The following is a 16,979-nucleotide window of genomic DNA, read 5'->3' on the forward strand; positions in this document are numbered from 1 at the left end:
TAGCATTGGCTATAAAGAAACTACATAAAAGTTCAAAGTTATCAAGTAGACTAAAATGTATAGAGAGCACTAATCCAATATTTCCAGTAACACGATCTATATCTGGTGTCACCGTGTGCAGGAGAGGCTAATGCTTTAAGTATCTCATTATCAGAGCTAGTTCATCTACACATGAATTTGTGCATGAAATTCCTCCATACAGCGTTAAATCCAGGTACATTAGACATTGCGAACATATGACTCGCACTAGTACATCTTGGAAGTTTGAGTAATATCCTGAATGCATCAATATATGCAACCTTTAACTTTCTCATCTTTTCCATCTTAAACTGGCACCATAACTGAAATGTATAAAGTGGATTTAATGTGAACAGCAATGAATGTAAATTTAGTCAAGAAATTGTTTGCTTGACAATTTTTTATAAAGATGATTGAAAAAGTAGCACAAACATCGATCGCATGCGTCGCGTTTGATGACCCAGTGCTCAGGCAACTATTTGCACACTAGTGTACTACGCACTTGAAGCCTAACCGTGCACCTCATCCAAGTGCACTTTGCTGAAGACCGTAGGTCAATGCAAGTATTGGGATTGGGCCAGGGTCTCCGCAGGCTCAGGAAGGCTAATTCATTCACCAGAAACCCAACAGCTCTAGTGTGAAAACCATAGACATGCATGTATTTAATGTTTTATAATGAAAAAGAATGGAGGGTCAATGTGCTACACAGCTAACGGCTTAACTGTCTATGTGCTATACTCTGGGCCTCAATTACTCAACCAGTTAAAAACATGTTATGAGGTGTTGTGCTTGTTTATCAGAGCCTTTACAGTTTGGAAGCTTACATTAGATAATCTAGAAGATAACAACAACAAAATGAAGCAAGATTCCAGACTCATGGATGAGGGAGGACGAAAAGCATGAAATTCCAGATTTCTCTCTTTTTATTCTGCTCTCCCCACCTATTCCACCTTCCTCAGGATCCACTGATTTCCCTCTCTCTTTCCTAACATATATTTTAAAATGACAATTGTCTATTTTTTGCTCATTTTAAATATATTTTTAACCATTTTCTAAATTCTTTTTTATATTTTTACATTTTTTGTTTTTGTGAAGCGCCTCGTGATTTTTTTCTTGAGAGGCGCTGTAGAAATATTTTCTTCTTCTAAAATGGGATTTTATTTACCCTTGTGGTTTAAATCGATACACAAGATAAGTGATGATTCAATTTCGTCCTCCATTATTCATGAGAGCAGATTTCTGCATGCTGTGAATTTTGCTTTTCCTTAAACTTGTCATTTTTTTCGAATAGGGCGACCGTACATCCCTCTTCATGGCGTACGTAGTGACGCAATGGCACACGTTGTCCGGGGCGTGCTGCGTCATATCTTCCAACTCAGCCACCGTGGTGTGGCCGGAGCCTCCCCGGCAGCCGCCACCGCCTCGGGCCCCGCTCCTCCCCGAACCGTTATCCGATAATCACCATCACTTCTCCCCGATAGAAGCCAGCCCAGCCCCGCTCCGGAGTGTGGCGCCGCCTTCGCCATGAGTGACCGTTAAAAGCTACCTTTCCTCCGCAGAAGAGCGGAACTCTCCGCTCGGTGAGTGTTAATTCCACTTCTTGTTGTCGGTGTGTGGAGTTAAAGCTCCTCACCGGAAACGTTAGCTGAAGTGATTTGTTTTGTCCTCGCTAAAAGTAAACGCTGCCTCCCTCTGAGCTCCAGCTGGATGTTTCTTCTATCGTCTCCTTGGATAAAAAAATATATATATATATTTTAAAAACTAACTTCCGGTGTTTTGTTTTCGTCAGGAGACATTCCTCTGTATTTATCTCCTAAAGTCACACTGGCAGGTTTCACCTGCTGCCACTTGTTTTATCATCTCATTGAAGTTTATCCAACCATTCCTTTTTTTTTTCCTATCGTCTCAACCGGAAGTATCCAAATCACAACCATTCGTGTAGTTATAATAAACCTGGAAAAGTTCCCTTTAGCAACAGGAGTCTACTATATTTTACCATTTGTTTTCTAAACAAAGGCATTTATTAATTCTCAACGGTTCCTCCATCCAGAGCCTGCAACACATTTTCCTACTTTGCCATATATTTATTCCAAACATCATCTAAATTCCCAAAGCCTATACTGGGGACAGTCCAGTCCATAACCTGTCCCCTTCTCGTCCTGGTGTCTCTGTACCGTGTGCAGAATCTGATTTTGTTTGGTCTTATCTGTGGACATCTCTTCATCATGTAATCAGCAGATGTTGCTGTAAAATATCTGCTGGACTTTCCTGAATCAGGATGCTGCCATCACAGAGGAACGCTCATCCACATTCCTGAATTGGGATTTGGGACTTTTACTTTATCGGTTGCTCCTTTTCCTCTTTGGTCTGGCACGCCCAAAGATCTGGAACACTGATCTGTTTGATCCCAGTTCTCATTAACTTGTTATCTCAGGGATAAGACCAATATGAGACTTCTCATTTTAACTGATGCTGGTGAACGTAACTCTGAATTATAGAGCTTGCAAGTGTCCCATAATAATCCTGTCTGTGTGGTTTTATCAGCCCTTGGGGAATCAGATCATGACCGTCCAGCTTATCCTCCTCGCTTGCCTTTCTTTTAGTTTAATGCATAAACTGGATATTCTTTGTTCAGATTAGCTTCTCGGAGATTCAGCCTTTTACTGGTACTGATGCAGGTACTGGTTTGTGATGTGATCTAGACTCTGGATCTGGTTGATCGAACGGCTTAGCAATAAATCGAAAATGTATCGTTCTTGAAATTTCTGACTCTTATCGAGATAATTTTTCACATGCCAATAAATTTGATGATAAAAAATGTAAAAATGTGTAGATTGGCAACATTCGTGTCCCTTTTAAGAAGCTGTACCACCTTTTAAGTTTTGTTTATTTATTTCATTTATTATTAAAATAGAAAAAAACAATACTGACAATAAAACGAGGTTTCTCAAACCAAGAAAATGAAAAGGGAACAGAAAGAAGAAAACTTATGTTATCTGCCCCATTTTTACTAAAATGACATTTATACACTGAAATAACAATTATAAAGTAGTCTATACAAAGTAATTGCTTGACTGGTTAGCTAACTAGAGTTCAATTTGTAAAGAAAAAAGAAAAAATTAATAGTAATAATAATTCAAAAAGCAAAAGGATTTTTGCACATATACCTATTCATACATATATACATTAAAGTGCATCGCATGCCCATATGGTCGCACATACTTCATATATACATATAGATATACACTCACATATCCACTACATATACACATAAACAAACATGCATACATATTTATACATACACACATGAATATACTTACACACATCTTCTATAGCTTTATTTATTTATTTATTTTATATTATTGATTTGCACATACCATACCATGTTTATTTATATAGCACATTTAAAAACAGCATGACAGCTGGCCAAAGTGCTGTACAGTAAAAAGGACAAACGTCAAGATAAAAACAGATAAAAGTCAAAAAGGAGGTAAGAGGTCAAATCTAAAAAAATTGTAAAAGAAACATACAACAGTAAAATACAGAGCCACAATAAAATGTAAAAACACTGAAAACTAGATCATTGAATAAAAGTTAAATGATAGAAGAAGGCCTTTAGTATCGACTTAAATCGACCCAGTTCTGGGGCCTGTCGAACACTAAGGGGGAGAGCATTCCAGAGTTTAGGAGCATTGAACGCAAAGGCCCGCTCTCCATGAGATTTATACCTCATTTTCAGGACGCACAAAAGCAAATGATCTGCAGATCTCAGATTCCAGTATTTCATTTTTAATTAGTTTTTTGAAATATTGTTTTCGCATCCTTGCTACCTAGCTTATTCCATATTTTAACTCCATATATTGACACAGCACTCCTTTATAATTATTCTTTGCTTAGGTATTGTAAATAATTCATGTCCTTTTAGTTCATATTTACTCTGTCTTTTTATAAATCTTCTAAGTAAATTTTTAGGAAGTTTTTTTGTTTGCATTATTCATAAATTCAGAAATATTGTAATCCACTAGGTCATAGAATTTTAATGTTTTTGTTTTTATGAATAACGGGTTACATGGATCTCTGTAATGATTCTTCTTGCTTTTTTTTTTTTTGCAATATATAGATGGAGTTTGTATAAGTTCTATATGTTGTGCCCCAGATTTCTATACAATAGGTGAATTATATAATAAATATAGGGAGCTATCATCCAGTGACCATTTTACTCTATGTAACATTGCAATTGTTTTAGCTATTTTTGTTTTCACATTGTTTATATGTGGCTTCCAAGATACATTTTCATCGATTATAACTCCCAAAAATTTTACTTCTTTTACTCTTGTAATATTAATATCATCTATATTTCATAGACTTGTATCATTTGAGTTACTTTTACTAAATATCATGAAACATGATTTATCAGTGTTTAATAAGTTTATTCCCATCAAGCCATAATTTTATTATTTTTTTCATCTCAGTTTGTACTGTTTCTACCATCTGTTTGATATTATCTCCTGCATAATAAAAGGTAGTGTCATCTGCAAATAGAATACATTTTAATATATTTGATATAGAGGCAATATCATTTATATACATAATAAATAGTTTCGGACCCAGTACTGACCCTTGTGGTACCCCACAATTAATATCACGTAGATTTGATTTATTGTCATTTATTTGTACATATTGTTTCCTATTATTCAAATAACTTGTTAACCATTTTAGAGCCATTGCTTTGATACCATATTTACTAAGTTTTTAAAGAAGAATTTCATGATCTACTGTATCAAACACTTTTTTTTAAATCAATAAAAATACTTATGAAATGGTTCTTTTTGTCAATGGCCTCCGATATTTCCTTTGTCAATGGCCTCCGATATTTCCTCTGTAAGTTCCATTAGTGCCATGGAAGTTGAATGATTAGTTCTAAAACCACATTGACTGTTGTTTAATATATTTTCTTTCGTCAGGAATTCTTCTAGCCTAGTAATAATAGTTTTTCTAATATTTTTGAAAATTGTGACAATAAGGATATTGGTCTGTAATTGGAAAAGGTGTGTTTTTCACCACTTTTGTATATTGGTATGACTTTTGCTATTTTCATGTTATCTGGAAATGTCCCTGTTATGAAAGATAAATTACATATGTACGTGAAGGGATGGATGATATTTTCTATTTTATTTTTTATTAATGTTATGTCTAGATTGTTAGACTCAGTAGTTCTTTTATTGATGCATTTATTTGCAAACATTCTTATTTTATGGCTAGTTACTGGACTCAGAAGTATACTATTTTTATTACTTGTTATTTTTTCACTGATGTTATAGTTAGTTCTTTTAGGAATGTTGTTTGCTAAGTTTGGTCCCACACTAGTAAAGTAACTGTTAAATTCGTTTGCTATTGTGCTAGTTTCACTAATTTCCGACTGTCCATTTACAAAGTATTGCGGAACAGTTGAAGCTGTTTTATTTCTTTTTGTTACACTATTTAGTATTCCCCAAGTTACTCTGATATTATTATTTTTGTCTAATAAATTGCTATAATAATCCCTTTTTTGTTTTCTTATTATTGTAACTAATTTATTCTTGTATTTGTTGTACCTATTTTCTGCTTCACTTGTTCTTTGCTTTAAAAAGCATCTATATAAGGTATTTTTTTCTTACAGGCATTCTGCAGCCCTTTTGTAATCCATGGATTGTTCATCCCTTGTCTTTTTGTTTGAAATTTGGTTTTACAGTTTTTATCAAATTGGTTACACAGTATTCTTAAAAAGGAATTGTAAGCCATGTTTACATCTTTAACATAAACTGTTTCCCAGTTTTGTTGTTCCAAGTCTCTTTCTAGCACATCAATAGCGTTTTGTGACCTATCTCTTATTAGTCTTTAAGTTTTATGTTGAAATTTAATCCGATTATTTTTATAGACTGTAAAAATTGGCAGGTGATCACTGATGTCTGTCATTACAATTCCACTTCTCTCTATTTCCCTTGCAACGTTAGTAAATATATTATCTATTGTAGTTGAACTGTGTGCATTTATTCTTGTTGGTTTGGTTATCAGTGGAAACAGACCCAGTAGATGCATAGAATTTATATTACGTTGAGTCACATGTTTACGTGACTCAAGGTGGTACAGCTTCTTAAAGGGACATGAACGTTGCCAACCTACTACTATCTTTTCATTTTTTCATTATCAAATTTATTGACATCGAAAAATTATCGCGATAAGAGTCAGAAATTTCGATAATGATACACTTTTGATTTATTGCCCAGCTCTATATTAACATTACATAAATTATTTTGGTCTCGATAATATCGACAATAATATTGCTTATTGTAAATAATTTGTTGGATAATATATCGTCCAGCAAAATTTGTTATCTTCCCAAGCCTCAGTAACACTGAATGTGGAATAACCAAATTACACTCGAGTGAGTCAACTTTAAATAAAACACAATTCAGTGGTATTTGTTACCTATTATGTCTTAAATTTAAAATAAATTTTATTCCTTTAAACATTATACATAAAAATGTTATATTCGGCAATTTTCAAAAAATTTTATATTTTGAATCTTTTAAGTATTCCTATTTTATGTTTTCTTGTTGATTACTCTTTATTCTTATTCTCATTTTGTGCTCCTGTAATGATCATTATTGCTGCTGTGACACCAAAGTTTCCCCACTGAGGGACAATAAAGGGATTTTCTATGCTATTTCTATTCTATTCATCTAGCTGTAGTCTTTCCAGTTCCTGTTTTTTGTTTAATATTTTTTCACAGGCCAACAACAAAAATAAAAAATATTGTAATTTTCCTAAATGAACATGTAATATCTCACCTATTAACTTTCATGCTTTAGAGTGGAAATAGTGCATAAAAACCACAATAATTCAAGCTCAGTTTTCTGCACTCTGATTTACTGTGATGCTCACCTGTTCAAGCCAGACACCTGCATCTCTGGGGTTGGGCTGTGAGCTGAGGAAGGTCTGTGTTGTTCTGTTCATCTTCATCATAGACAACAGTTGCTCCCTTAGGTATGTGCTGCTGAACATGGAGAGCATTTGAGCAGCTTGACCACATAGTTACGTCAGTGTGTCGGGGAGGAAAGATAAAAGCTGCAGCAGCCACAGAGTCACACTTTGACTTGAGCGTGTCGCTAAATTGGAGTTGAATCATTTGGTGTGGAAGTTGGTTGGTGAGTTTTCTATGTCAGCAGTGAACAGATTACTGAGCTGGTGAAATCTCCATTTCTGGGCTTTAAAGTCGGCAAATTGCTGAGTAAACTCAGCGCTGAGTAAAAGGAGTGTTTTCAGTTTGTTTAAGACCAGGGAGGATAACGCTGCTGAAGCCGATACTAATAGCATGGATGCTAACGACTGTAAACACAAAGGAGGGGGCGCTTCAACCGATGCGCTAACGCCACGAAGCATCATTGATTTGTTGTCTCTGTGGCAAAATCGTCCAGCAGGCCAGTTTTAATATATATTTTATATTTGATCTCACGGGCCAAGTAAAAATAGGCCGCGGGTCAAGGCCTGAGTTTGACACCTGTTTCATTGAAATCGTTCCAGTTGTTCATCAGATAATTGCTAACAAACATACATTATTGAGCAGAGTGATAACCTGTTTCTTCTCTCAGGTGAATTGAGTCTGAGTCCGACGCACAGTGACTGTGGTGATGGTGTTGGACTCAGCTGAAGTCTTCATGGATCTGGTCGAGGGTGAAAGAGTCAGGGACTTGCTGGAGCCAGGTGTCTCAGTGAGTCCACCAAAAACCTCCAGCAGCTCTACCACGAAGGGAGCATCCAGGAGGAGTAATGCCACCAAGAAGGAGAGGGTGTCCCACAATGGGCTGACGAGCATCAGTCCGGTTGTAGAAAGGAGGCCCAAGATGCCACTCCGCCGTCCCCTCAGTATGGAGGTGGCACCGCAGCGCCAGCGAGGCTCTCAGGAACAGGTGGTGGACAGGAGGATCCTGCAGCCTCCCTGGCGCAGCGGCTCAGCCACCCCCTCGCCCCCGACTCGCAGCCTCACCAGCCCCAGCCTGGGAGCGGGCAGCTGGATGCGACGCAGTGAAAGCAGCTGCTCTGTCAATTACCCTCTGGGGCTGCGAGCCAGCAGGGGCCAGATGCGACCCGCCACCTCCCTCCCTCACATAGCTAAGGGAGTGGGGGGGTCAGTGCTGCCTACAGCTGCCAGGCCATGTCTGCTTGTTTCTCTCAGGCCTCTAAATTTGGAGCAGGAGAAGCAGGCCTTCTTCCAGTCCGACTACAAGTATGAGCCTCAGTTTGAGTATGCACAGCCAGAGCCAAGAAGTGTGTTGGACAAGTACAAAGAGGGCTCGGGCCTCTTCCTGGAGCAGGTGAGTCCGAGTCACACACACCCTAACAACCAGTCCCCACTATCAAAAAACCAAATGGGCCATTATGGTCAGATAAAGCTTTGTAATATGGGTTTAGAATGAGGCCATGTAAAATGAGATTGTTCCTCCTTATTTATCACACAAACCTGCTTAACTTATTTAACTATGATTGGTTGCTGGAAGCTTTTGTTTGCCTGCAGGCAATCGGAATCATGGAATGTGTCCTGAGGAAGTTTGGTTCTTATGAGAACTTTGAGGAGGTGACAGGCGGCAAAGTGCTGCCAAAAAGTCAGGTGTGGGCGGCGGTACGCAAATACCTGCAGAAAGAGGGCTGTGTGGGAGAGGTGAGTGCATGGAAACACAAACAATCATATAAACAAATGATGCTTACATACCAGCAGGTTTGTATGTCTGCAGGCCAAACTCTGTGTAGGTCACACTTGCATTTTTATTTGTGGTTCATAAAGGATTCCATGCTGCATGTTTAACAGGTGGGTTGTGGGTTTAACCAGCTTGTTTAAAGCTACAATAGCAAATCTGGGAAACAAGTTAGATTAAAATATTTTTTCATGATTTTCAGCAGTGTTCTGACAGACTATCTATAGCTATAAGTATATTGTACAGATTTTTAACTAAAGATCTTAAAGTGTTTTTTCAAAGTCAGACCGAAAGCAACTATTGGATCTACCGATTGTTGGTATCGCCAAACCACTGCACTTCCATGTGTCCTCCAACCATCACGCACTCACGTACTCAGCAACAGAACACCACTGGTGTGGAGAGGTTCTTCACACTCGACTTGTTCTCGGCTCAGTAGTATCAGAGAAGGAGAAACAGCCAGCTGCTACCTCTTCAACTTTAGGACAAAGGCTTTCCTATTCTTTGTATTGGAGGGGGGCATCCAGCGTGCACGTGCCAGTTAGCGTAGGTCTGCGGTAGAGATTGCTGCAGCAAAAAGGAGCAGGAAATATGTAGCAAGACGAGTTGATCGTGGTAAAAGTGTGAACAAGATTTTTTAGGTACACTTAAATGCAGCGTTTGTGAAAACACATCGGACATTAAAGACATGTTTTAATATTGTCCGACAAAAAACTTCAAATCGTCAGACATTATGGCCGACGTGCCTCTTTGGTCTTGCCAAAATAAAACAAACCTCCTGAAAACTACAAATTGACTGTTGATTATTTGCTCTGATTTCATGACACAGACATTTTATTTTAATAATCCATCAGAGATCGTCTCTGGTCTCTGCAGCAGAGTATTTTATTAGATCTGCGCACGATGCCAGAGGAAGCTGATGGGTGCCTCACTTAGGATCATTTCTTATTATTGTGATATTTGTGCTGAACTAAAACACCAGAGAGAATGACATTTTGTTCAGAACAGCAATTTATTAGAGTAGTTAAACAAACAGCTGAGATAAACCTTTGAGTTCCACTCTTCAGTCAACGCATCTCTTAAAGGAACAGTAACATTAGGCTACATCACTTGCATTAACTCCTTATGAACGATTACAACATTTAGAAATATTTTCATATGTATTCTGGTGTTTCATAATAAAAATTATAATAATTATATGATGATTTATAATAATTTCCTGATAAATTACGTAGGTTTATTTTCTAAGCAGAGGGACTGTAATCCTAATTTTCTGAATTTTTCAGAAAGTCACATTGATGTTTATTATTTATTTTTCAAATTATTTTAACAGATTGTCACAATAAATATATATAACATGTAAAGGCCAGAGGTCACTATAATATCCAATGTTAAACAGCTACAAATCTGAAGCCCGCAAGGACATTGTCCTACGTGGTTCAAAAACGTCCTGTGTGAGACACTCCGTCTGCCAGTTTGGCAGGCATGGCTCAAAAGTTTTCACAAACACTGTAAATGTAGTTTATATGAAGCACTTATAGTCTGTAAGACGTATAGATCTTTTAGTTTGTTTTCATGTTTTTTTTTATATTTTGTGATTCCTATCTTCTTCCTCTTTCTGTGAGAATGGTGGGGCGGTGTTGTAGTGCCCCCTACAGGTGATTCACCACTGGTTGCTTTGCTTTTTCTCATCTTAAACTGTATTCTATTTATTCTCCAGGTACAAACCTATGATTGTTGGGAGATATGGGAATCCCAAACAGGAGCAGTGTGTTATTGCTGTGACTTTGCACAGAAAGGTTGGGTTTATGATTGATCAAATTCTGGAGGTCACAAAGACGACGTTTCTATGTTCTCAGGTGGTCGTGCGTCTGTCTGACGAGTTGCTGTCGCAGGCTGTGATGGTGGTGGAGAGCTGTCGCCCTACTCTCACCATCACCCTGGCCGGGGCTCGCCAGCACTGGCTGGAGGGGATGCTGAGGCACGAGATCGGTAAGCATCAGCTCAGAACAAATCTAAATATCTTCAGTATCATTAAATATCTGCAGTCTTGTTGCAGCAGGATTTAAACTAGACTTGTTGTCACAGACTTTTTTTTTTTACCTTGTCACAAAACAAAAACCCAAACAAAAAGCTGTCATTGGGAGGTCGGCCACTGTGATGTCCCACTCCTCCCTCCAACAGAGCTGGAAAGACGTGATCTGAGAGGGGTTACTGAGAAATACTGACTAAGGCCTAGTCCACACGTAGCCGGGGTTTTTTAAAAACGAATATCCGCCCCTCCAAAAACTTGCATCCACACCACCGCGTTTTAAAAATAAACTCTGTCCACACGTACCCGGATAAATACGTTGTTAAGGACATGCCAGACCTGTAGGCGGCAGTACTTCCCCCGTTCTTAACCTCGTCTTTCGTCTGTGGTCTTCCGCAAGGAGCAGTAATTCTGCTTGCAAAAACAAACAAGCAGAAAGCGCTTGGACAATTGATGGATTGGGTAGTGACAGAGCGCAGATCTGCGGGCTTCCATGATGCCGGCTAGTGTAAACACAGGTCGCACACGTGATGTCAGCATTTCTTTGTCACGGAAAGTGACGTTGCGGACCTTAAAACTCCGGTTTTGGCCGTCCACATGCAGACACCCAAAACGCAGAAAACGCAGATCTTCACTTTGGCCGGAATTTTTAAAAAGATCCGTTTTCGTGTGAAAAAACTCCATTTTCGTGTGGATGACAGGCCAAAACGTAGGAAAATATCTACGTTTTGGCAGATCCCCGGCTACGTGTGGACAGGGACTAAGATCTGTTGAGCATAAAAATAGGAGCACAGTCTGCTTCACTCGTCTGACAGGTGATGGGACAAATGAGAGAAAAACAAATGTAGAAACAGAGGTAGTGTTCAGGAAGCTGGTCTGAGATCAGCGCTATAGTTTTAATGGTTAAACACGATACACAATATGCACTTGAATATTACAGAGTCTTCTCTAAAACACGATTGTTGTGATGATACAAATTTTCTATCTTTTCATTTGCATACACAAAGTAAAAATTCAAATACATTCAAATTCAACACACCCTTTAGTTCGGAAGCAGGCAGCTGGACCTGGATGCTGTCAGGCTCGACTGCTGTGGCCTTGTTTATAAAGATGTCAGACAAAAATATCAGGAAAACCTGGGAAAGATGCCATCCATCCATTCATTTTCAGCCGATTATCCGGAGTCTGGTTGTGGGAGCAGCAGCCTAAGCAGGGAGGCCCAGACTTCCCTCTCCCCAGCCTCGTGGCCCAGCTCCTTTGGGGGAACCCGAAGGCGTTCCCTGGGCAGCCGTGAGACATTGTCTCTCCAGCGTGTCCTGGGTCTTCTTTTAGGTCTTTTTCCTGTTGGACGTGCCCGGAAAACCACCAGGAGGCATCCTTACCAGATGCCTGAGCCACCTCAATTGGCTTCTCTTGATGTGGAAGAGCAGCGGATCTACTCCAAGCCCCTGCAAGATGACAGAGCTTCTCACCCTATCTCTTACCCCAAAATTCCAATATCTCCGCTCCGCCCCCGCTTTCCGCTGCTGCTTGCTTCCGAACTCAAATTATACTATCCCCGGTCTACAACGGCTCCGCTCCGGTGCAGAGACCTGAGGTGCGCAAACGGGCATGCGCGGGATTTTCGAGATCTTGCGATACAGTCCGAGCAATAAATGCGGAAGTTAGATCCAAACACCCGTTGTGTGGGAGAAGCATCGAAATGAACTGTTTAATCTGCCTATCATTTGTGTTGAGAGATCAGCAGTGTTTGGATCAACAAAGGGTGACTGCTTTGATAGTGGAAACTGTATTTATGGCTTACTTTTGTGCATTTAAAGTTCAGCCACCATTGATGGTTGTTAAAAGTTGTTAAACCTGTGCATATGAAACAAAAAACACTTTTTTATCGATTTATTGTGAAATAACGGAAGTTGTGCTTGCTCCCTTTCCTGTTGGGCGGTTGTGATTTCTGTCCATTGACTGCGGAGTTGCTCCGGCGTCCAGCAAAAATAGAATCAATCCTATTTTTGCCGGATGGCGGAACGGCGGGCGGCGCACTGCGCCGCACGGCCGCAGTAGTGGAACAGCTCTGATTGACTACAACGGGACCGATTTTGCTGCAGAGTTCGTGCCGGAGTGGAGATAGTGGAATTTTGGGGTAAGGGAGAGCCCAGCCACCCTGCAGAAAAAAACTCATTTTGGCCGCTTGTATCCGCAACGTCATTCTTTCGATCACCATAGGTGGGTGTAGGAATGTAGATCGACTGGTAAAGAGAGAGCTTTGCCTTCCGGCTCAGCTCTCTCTTTACCACGGCAGATCGGTACAATGCCTGCATCACTGCAGATGCAGCGCCAATGCGCCTGCTGATTTTGCGTTCCATCTTTCCCTCCTCTGTGAACAAGACTCTGAGATACTTAAACTCCTCCACGTGGGGCAGGACCTCATCCCTGACCTGGAGAAGGCATTCTACCCTATTCCAACTCGAGAGCATGGTCTCGGATTTTCACACAAGTGGGATTTTCACCCACTCTGCTGTGAACTGCTCCAGTGAGAGCCGAAGATCACGTTCTGATGAAGCCAACAGGACCACATCATCTGCAAAAAGCATAGACTCAATCCTTAGGCCATCAAAACGGATTCCCTGAACACCTTGGCTGCACCTAGAAATTCTGTCCATAAAAGTTATGAACAGAATCTGTGACAAAGGGCAGCCACGGCGTAGTCCAACTCTCACTGAATCTGAGGTTCGACAATCTGCCGGACCCTCCTCCCCAGAACCCCTGAATAGACTTTACCGGGGAGGCTCAGGAGTGGGATCTCCCTGTAGTTGGAACAAATCCTACGGTCCCCCTTTTTAAATAGGGGGACCACCTCCCCGATCTGCCAATCCAGTGAAACAGCCCCCGATGTCCACACGTGTCGGCCAACACAACCCTACAACATCCAGAGCCTTAAGGAACTCTGGGCAGACCTCATCCACCCTGCAGCCTTGGCACTAAGGAGCTTTTTGACCACATTAGCACTAGAGATTGGAGAGCCCAATCCAAAGTCCCCGGCTCAGTGTCCCCTGCCTCCTCCAGAACATTTTGGAGGTTCTGTCAGAGGTGGGACTTTAAACCGCCATAGTCCCCGCCTTCAGCAACCACCCATCACACATTTCACATGACCCTTTTGGCCCCTCCCATAAGTGGTGAGCCCATGGGAAGGGGGACCCATCTTTCCTCTTTGGGCTGTGCCCGGCCGGGCTCAATGGGTGAAATCCCGGCCAACAGGCGCTCGCCGACTTGCCCCACCTCTAGGCCTGGCTCCAGATGGGGGGTCCACTGGTTCCATTTTTATTATTCTTCAGAAGGGGTCTTTAGACCAAAACTAAATGAACCTTTTCTGCTTGTTTCTCCAAAGGCACACATTATCTGCGAGGTGTGAACAACAACCTGCAGCCGTGGGCCACCACAGACGGCAGGAAGCAGTTCAGCCTGAAACCAGCCAATCCCACGGAGGAGGGCCTGGCCAGTCTGCACAGCGTACTGCTGAGAAAGCAGCCATATCTGTGGCGTGCTGCGCTGCTCTACTACACGGTGTTCCACGCCTCCAGCATGAGCTTCAGCCAGCTCTTCAGCCACATTGCATGCTTCGTTGAGAATCCGGACGTCCGCTGGGAATACTGTCTGCGTGCCAAGAGGGGACAAACGGACACATCGCAGCCCGGTCAGTACACATAAATACTCCTGTCTCCGTGAAACTTTTGTTTCTTAATCTACGAAGATTCAGGCAAAAAATACACCTGATTGTACAGAAAACATAAGGTGTAGAAATAATTCTGCAGGTTATTTATTTAAATGATGAAAACTCCAGCAGAAGTGAGGTAAGAGTCTGATGGAGTACAGCCGCCCTGCTGCTGATGTGGCTGACTCTCATCACTAAGGCTCTGCTCACACATGCTGCCAACGTGTTCTGATCACAAGTGGAGAGCAGAACCACTGCAGTGGGTTTAGACCGAAGCTGCTCTATGTCACTTTAATAAAGTATATTTTTGTTTTAGGCTGCTTCAGCAAAGATCAGGTTTATCTGGACGGGATCCTGCGGCTCCTTCGGCATCGAAGGACCGTCGACTTCAAGTTATTGACCTCTTTAGGAAAGGTGAAGTGTGTACCCCTATCTGCCCATCAGTTTTCTACATTTCCACAGGACCTGAACTCTTCTTCACCTCTGCAGGTGTCCTATGAAGATGTGGAGAGACTGCGTCATCTGGCGGTGCTGTCCCGGACCAGAACCCCACACTTCATGCGTGACCAGGTGCGGTACCTGCAGCACCTGGACCATATCGTCGCCGTGAATGAGCTGGATGACTCTGCGCTGGAGCAGCTTCTTCCCTAAGCGGCGCCTCGGTTCTTACCTTCAGTATTATCAGCGCTTTATTAGAGCGTAAAACTTGAATGACACCACCAAAAGGGACACACACACACACACTAAGGCCTCGATCTACGTCCTCACTTCTGTCCCATGCATGTTTGTGTAGCTTCTATCACAGATTAATGCAGTTAAACACCCCTTCCCCCATAACGTTACCTCAATATTATCTCTGTGTAACCAACGTGACACACGTAACTCACATATTCACAGTCACGCTTTATTTATGCAGTTATTTATTTTTATTTGCAAGAACAAACTGAATGTCTCTGGTTTCAGCTTTATATCTTGTTTTTTTAGATAATGTTTTTATGGCTTAGATTGTTTGCATCTTTAAAAAAGGACACCAAGGACACAATAAATCCAGGGGAAGCTGTAGCTGAGGCCATGAATCTTTAAAAATATCAAGTGCCAGTGGACTCAGAACCAGATATCAATGTTTCCGACGTTAATCAGCAGTGTTGTCTTAACAGTGTCCTTGGTGGACTTTTATGGGCCATTCCCATCTGTACCGGGTCGGCCCGGGCCGGGTAGCGTAGGTTGTTTACATATCTGGGTGGCCTGGTATTTTTCCGGGCCAACCAAGGCTCATTCTCAACCCTCTTCTCGAGGGAGTCTGCTTCAGGCCGACCAGGGCCAACACACCCACTGCTGACAGCCCATTCACACCTTCCATTAGAGCAAGCCTCTGATTGGTGGGTAGAATCAGCCCATTCACACCTTCCATTAGAGCAAGCCTCTGATTGGTGGGTAGAATCAGCCCATTCACACCTTCCATTAGAGCAAGCCTCTGATTGGTGGGTAGAATCAGCCCACATGGGCTTAAGACAAGGATGTGTGGAATCAACCGGGCCAGGCTGGGGCCGACTGGGGCTACCCGGCCCGGGCCGACCCGGTACAGATGGGAATGGCCCACTAGTCCCTCTATGCTACTGTGATAGGACCCTTCCTGGAGCTCACCCAAGGCGCCATAGCCACTCGGGAACAGTTCAGCATTTGGGTTTTAATCAGCTTCTTTGTGAGTCTCGTGTCATATGTAGCTGAACAAGTGTGAGCTTCAGACTGACATGTAAAAAATATGAATTTCTTTAAAAGCATACCCAAAAAACTGATTTTACTTTTCTGGCTTTATTCCTTTATTTTAGATATTTAAGCCTTTAGATGGTTTTAAACAGATTTTAGAATCTGAATGTTCAGTCTTATTGGTCTCCTGGCAGCGGCTGAATGTTTAACACACAAATCAAAGTGAGATGGCACATCTGGAGGAGCGGTACCTGCCTACATGCTGAACTGTGCCTCTGTTAGCTAAAGTGCTTCAGCAGTATCTTTGTTTTAATATTTAAGAGCCAGGTTGGCTGACTTAGACACTGGGTGGTGCCTTCGATGGGTCTCTGCTCATCTGTGGTGTAACTGCTGCTTTTTGTTGTTTCACACAACAATTGAGCGTCAAAATTAAAGCATGATTTGATGAGATTATTTAGGTTTACCGAGACTCGCTCTGCTGTTTACAGGTTCAGTCAGAGCAGAACTGTCTCTGAGCACTTTGACCCGGATCCTCCTAAACAAATGCAGCTGTTTGGAGCTCATGAACGTTGCACAAGTGTTTTAATGTTCTGGAAAACATCTTGAATTTCTACTTTATTTATTAAAGTGAACACACCTACACTTAATGAGTGCCGTGGTCTGTGTTGTGACTCAGCACTTTCTTCTTTATGAATGGTGACCAAACGTCTTCTACTACCATGGACCGGTTTTTGCATTAAAATTTAGAGCTGATTTTTGCTTCTTTTTTTTTTTTTAAATA

The 16,979-nt window shown here is 41.4% G+C and overlaps 1 protein-coding gene across 1 annotated transcript; it reads left to right on the plus strand.

Annotated features, from left to right (window-relative positions):
* The first annotated feature begins 1,405 nt into the window (after window positions 1-1,405).
* On the plus strand, window positions 1,406-16,840 carry kiaa0895l. Its single transcript, XM_015954022.3, has 7 exons — window positions 1,406-1,598; window positions 7,650-8,372; window positions 8,573-8,716; window positions 10,610-10,742; window positions 14,168-14,473; window positions 14,808-14,905; window positions 14,981-16,840. The coding sequence occupies exons 2-7, from the start codon at window positions 7,689-7,691 to the stop codon at window positions 15,140-15,142; spliced, it is 1,527 nt and encodes a 508-aa protein (XP_015809508.3). The 5' UTR covers window positions 1,406-1,598; window positions 7,650-7,688; the 3' UTR covers window positions 15,143-16,840.
* The last annotated feature ends 139 nt before the right edge of the window (window positions 16,841-16,979 follow it).

This window comes from Nothobranchius furzeri, chromosome 9 (genome assembly GCF_043380555.1).
Source record: "Nothobranchius furzeri strain GRZ-AD chromosome 9, NfurGRZ-RIMD1, whole genome shotgun sequence".
Taxonomy (NCBI): Eukaryota; Metazoa; Chordata; class Actinopteri; order Cyprinodontiformes; family Nothobranchiidae; genus Nothobranchius; species Nothobranchius furzeri.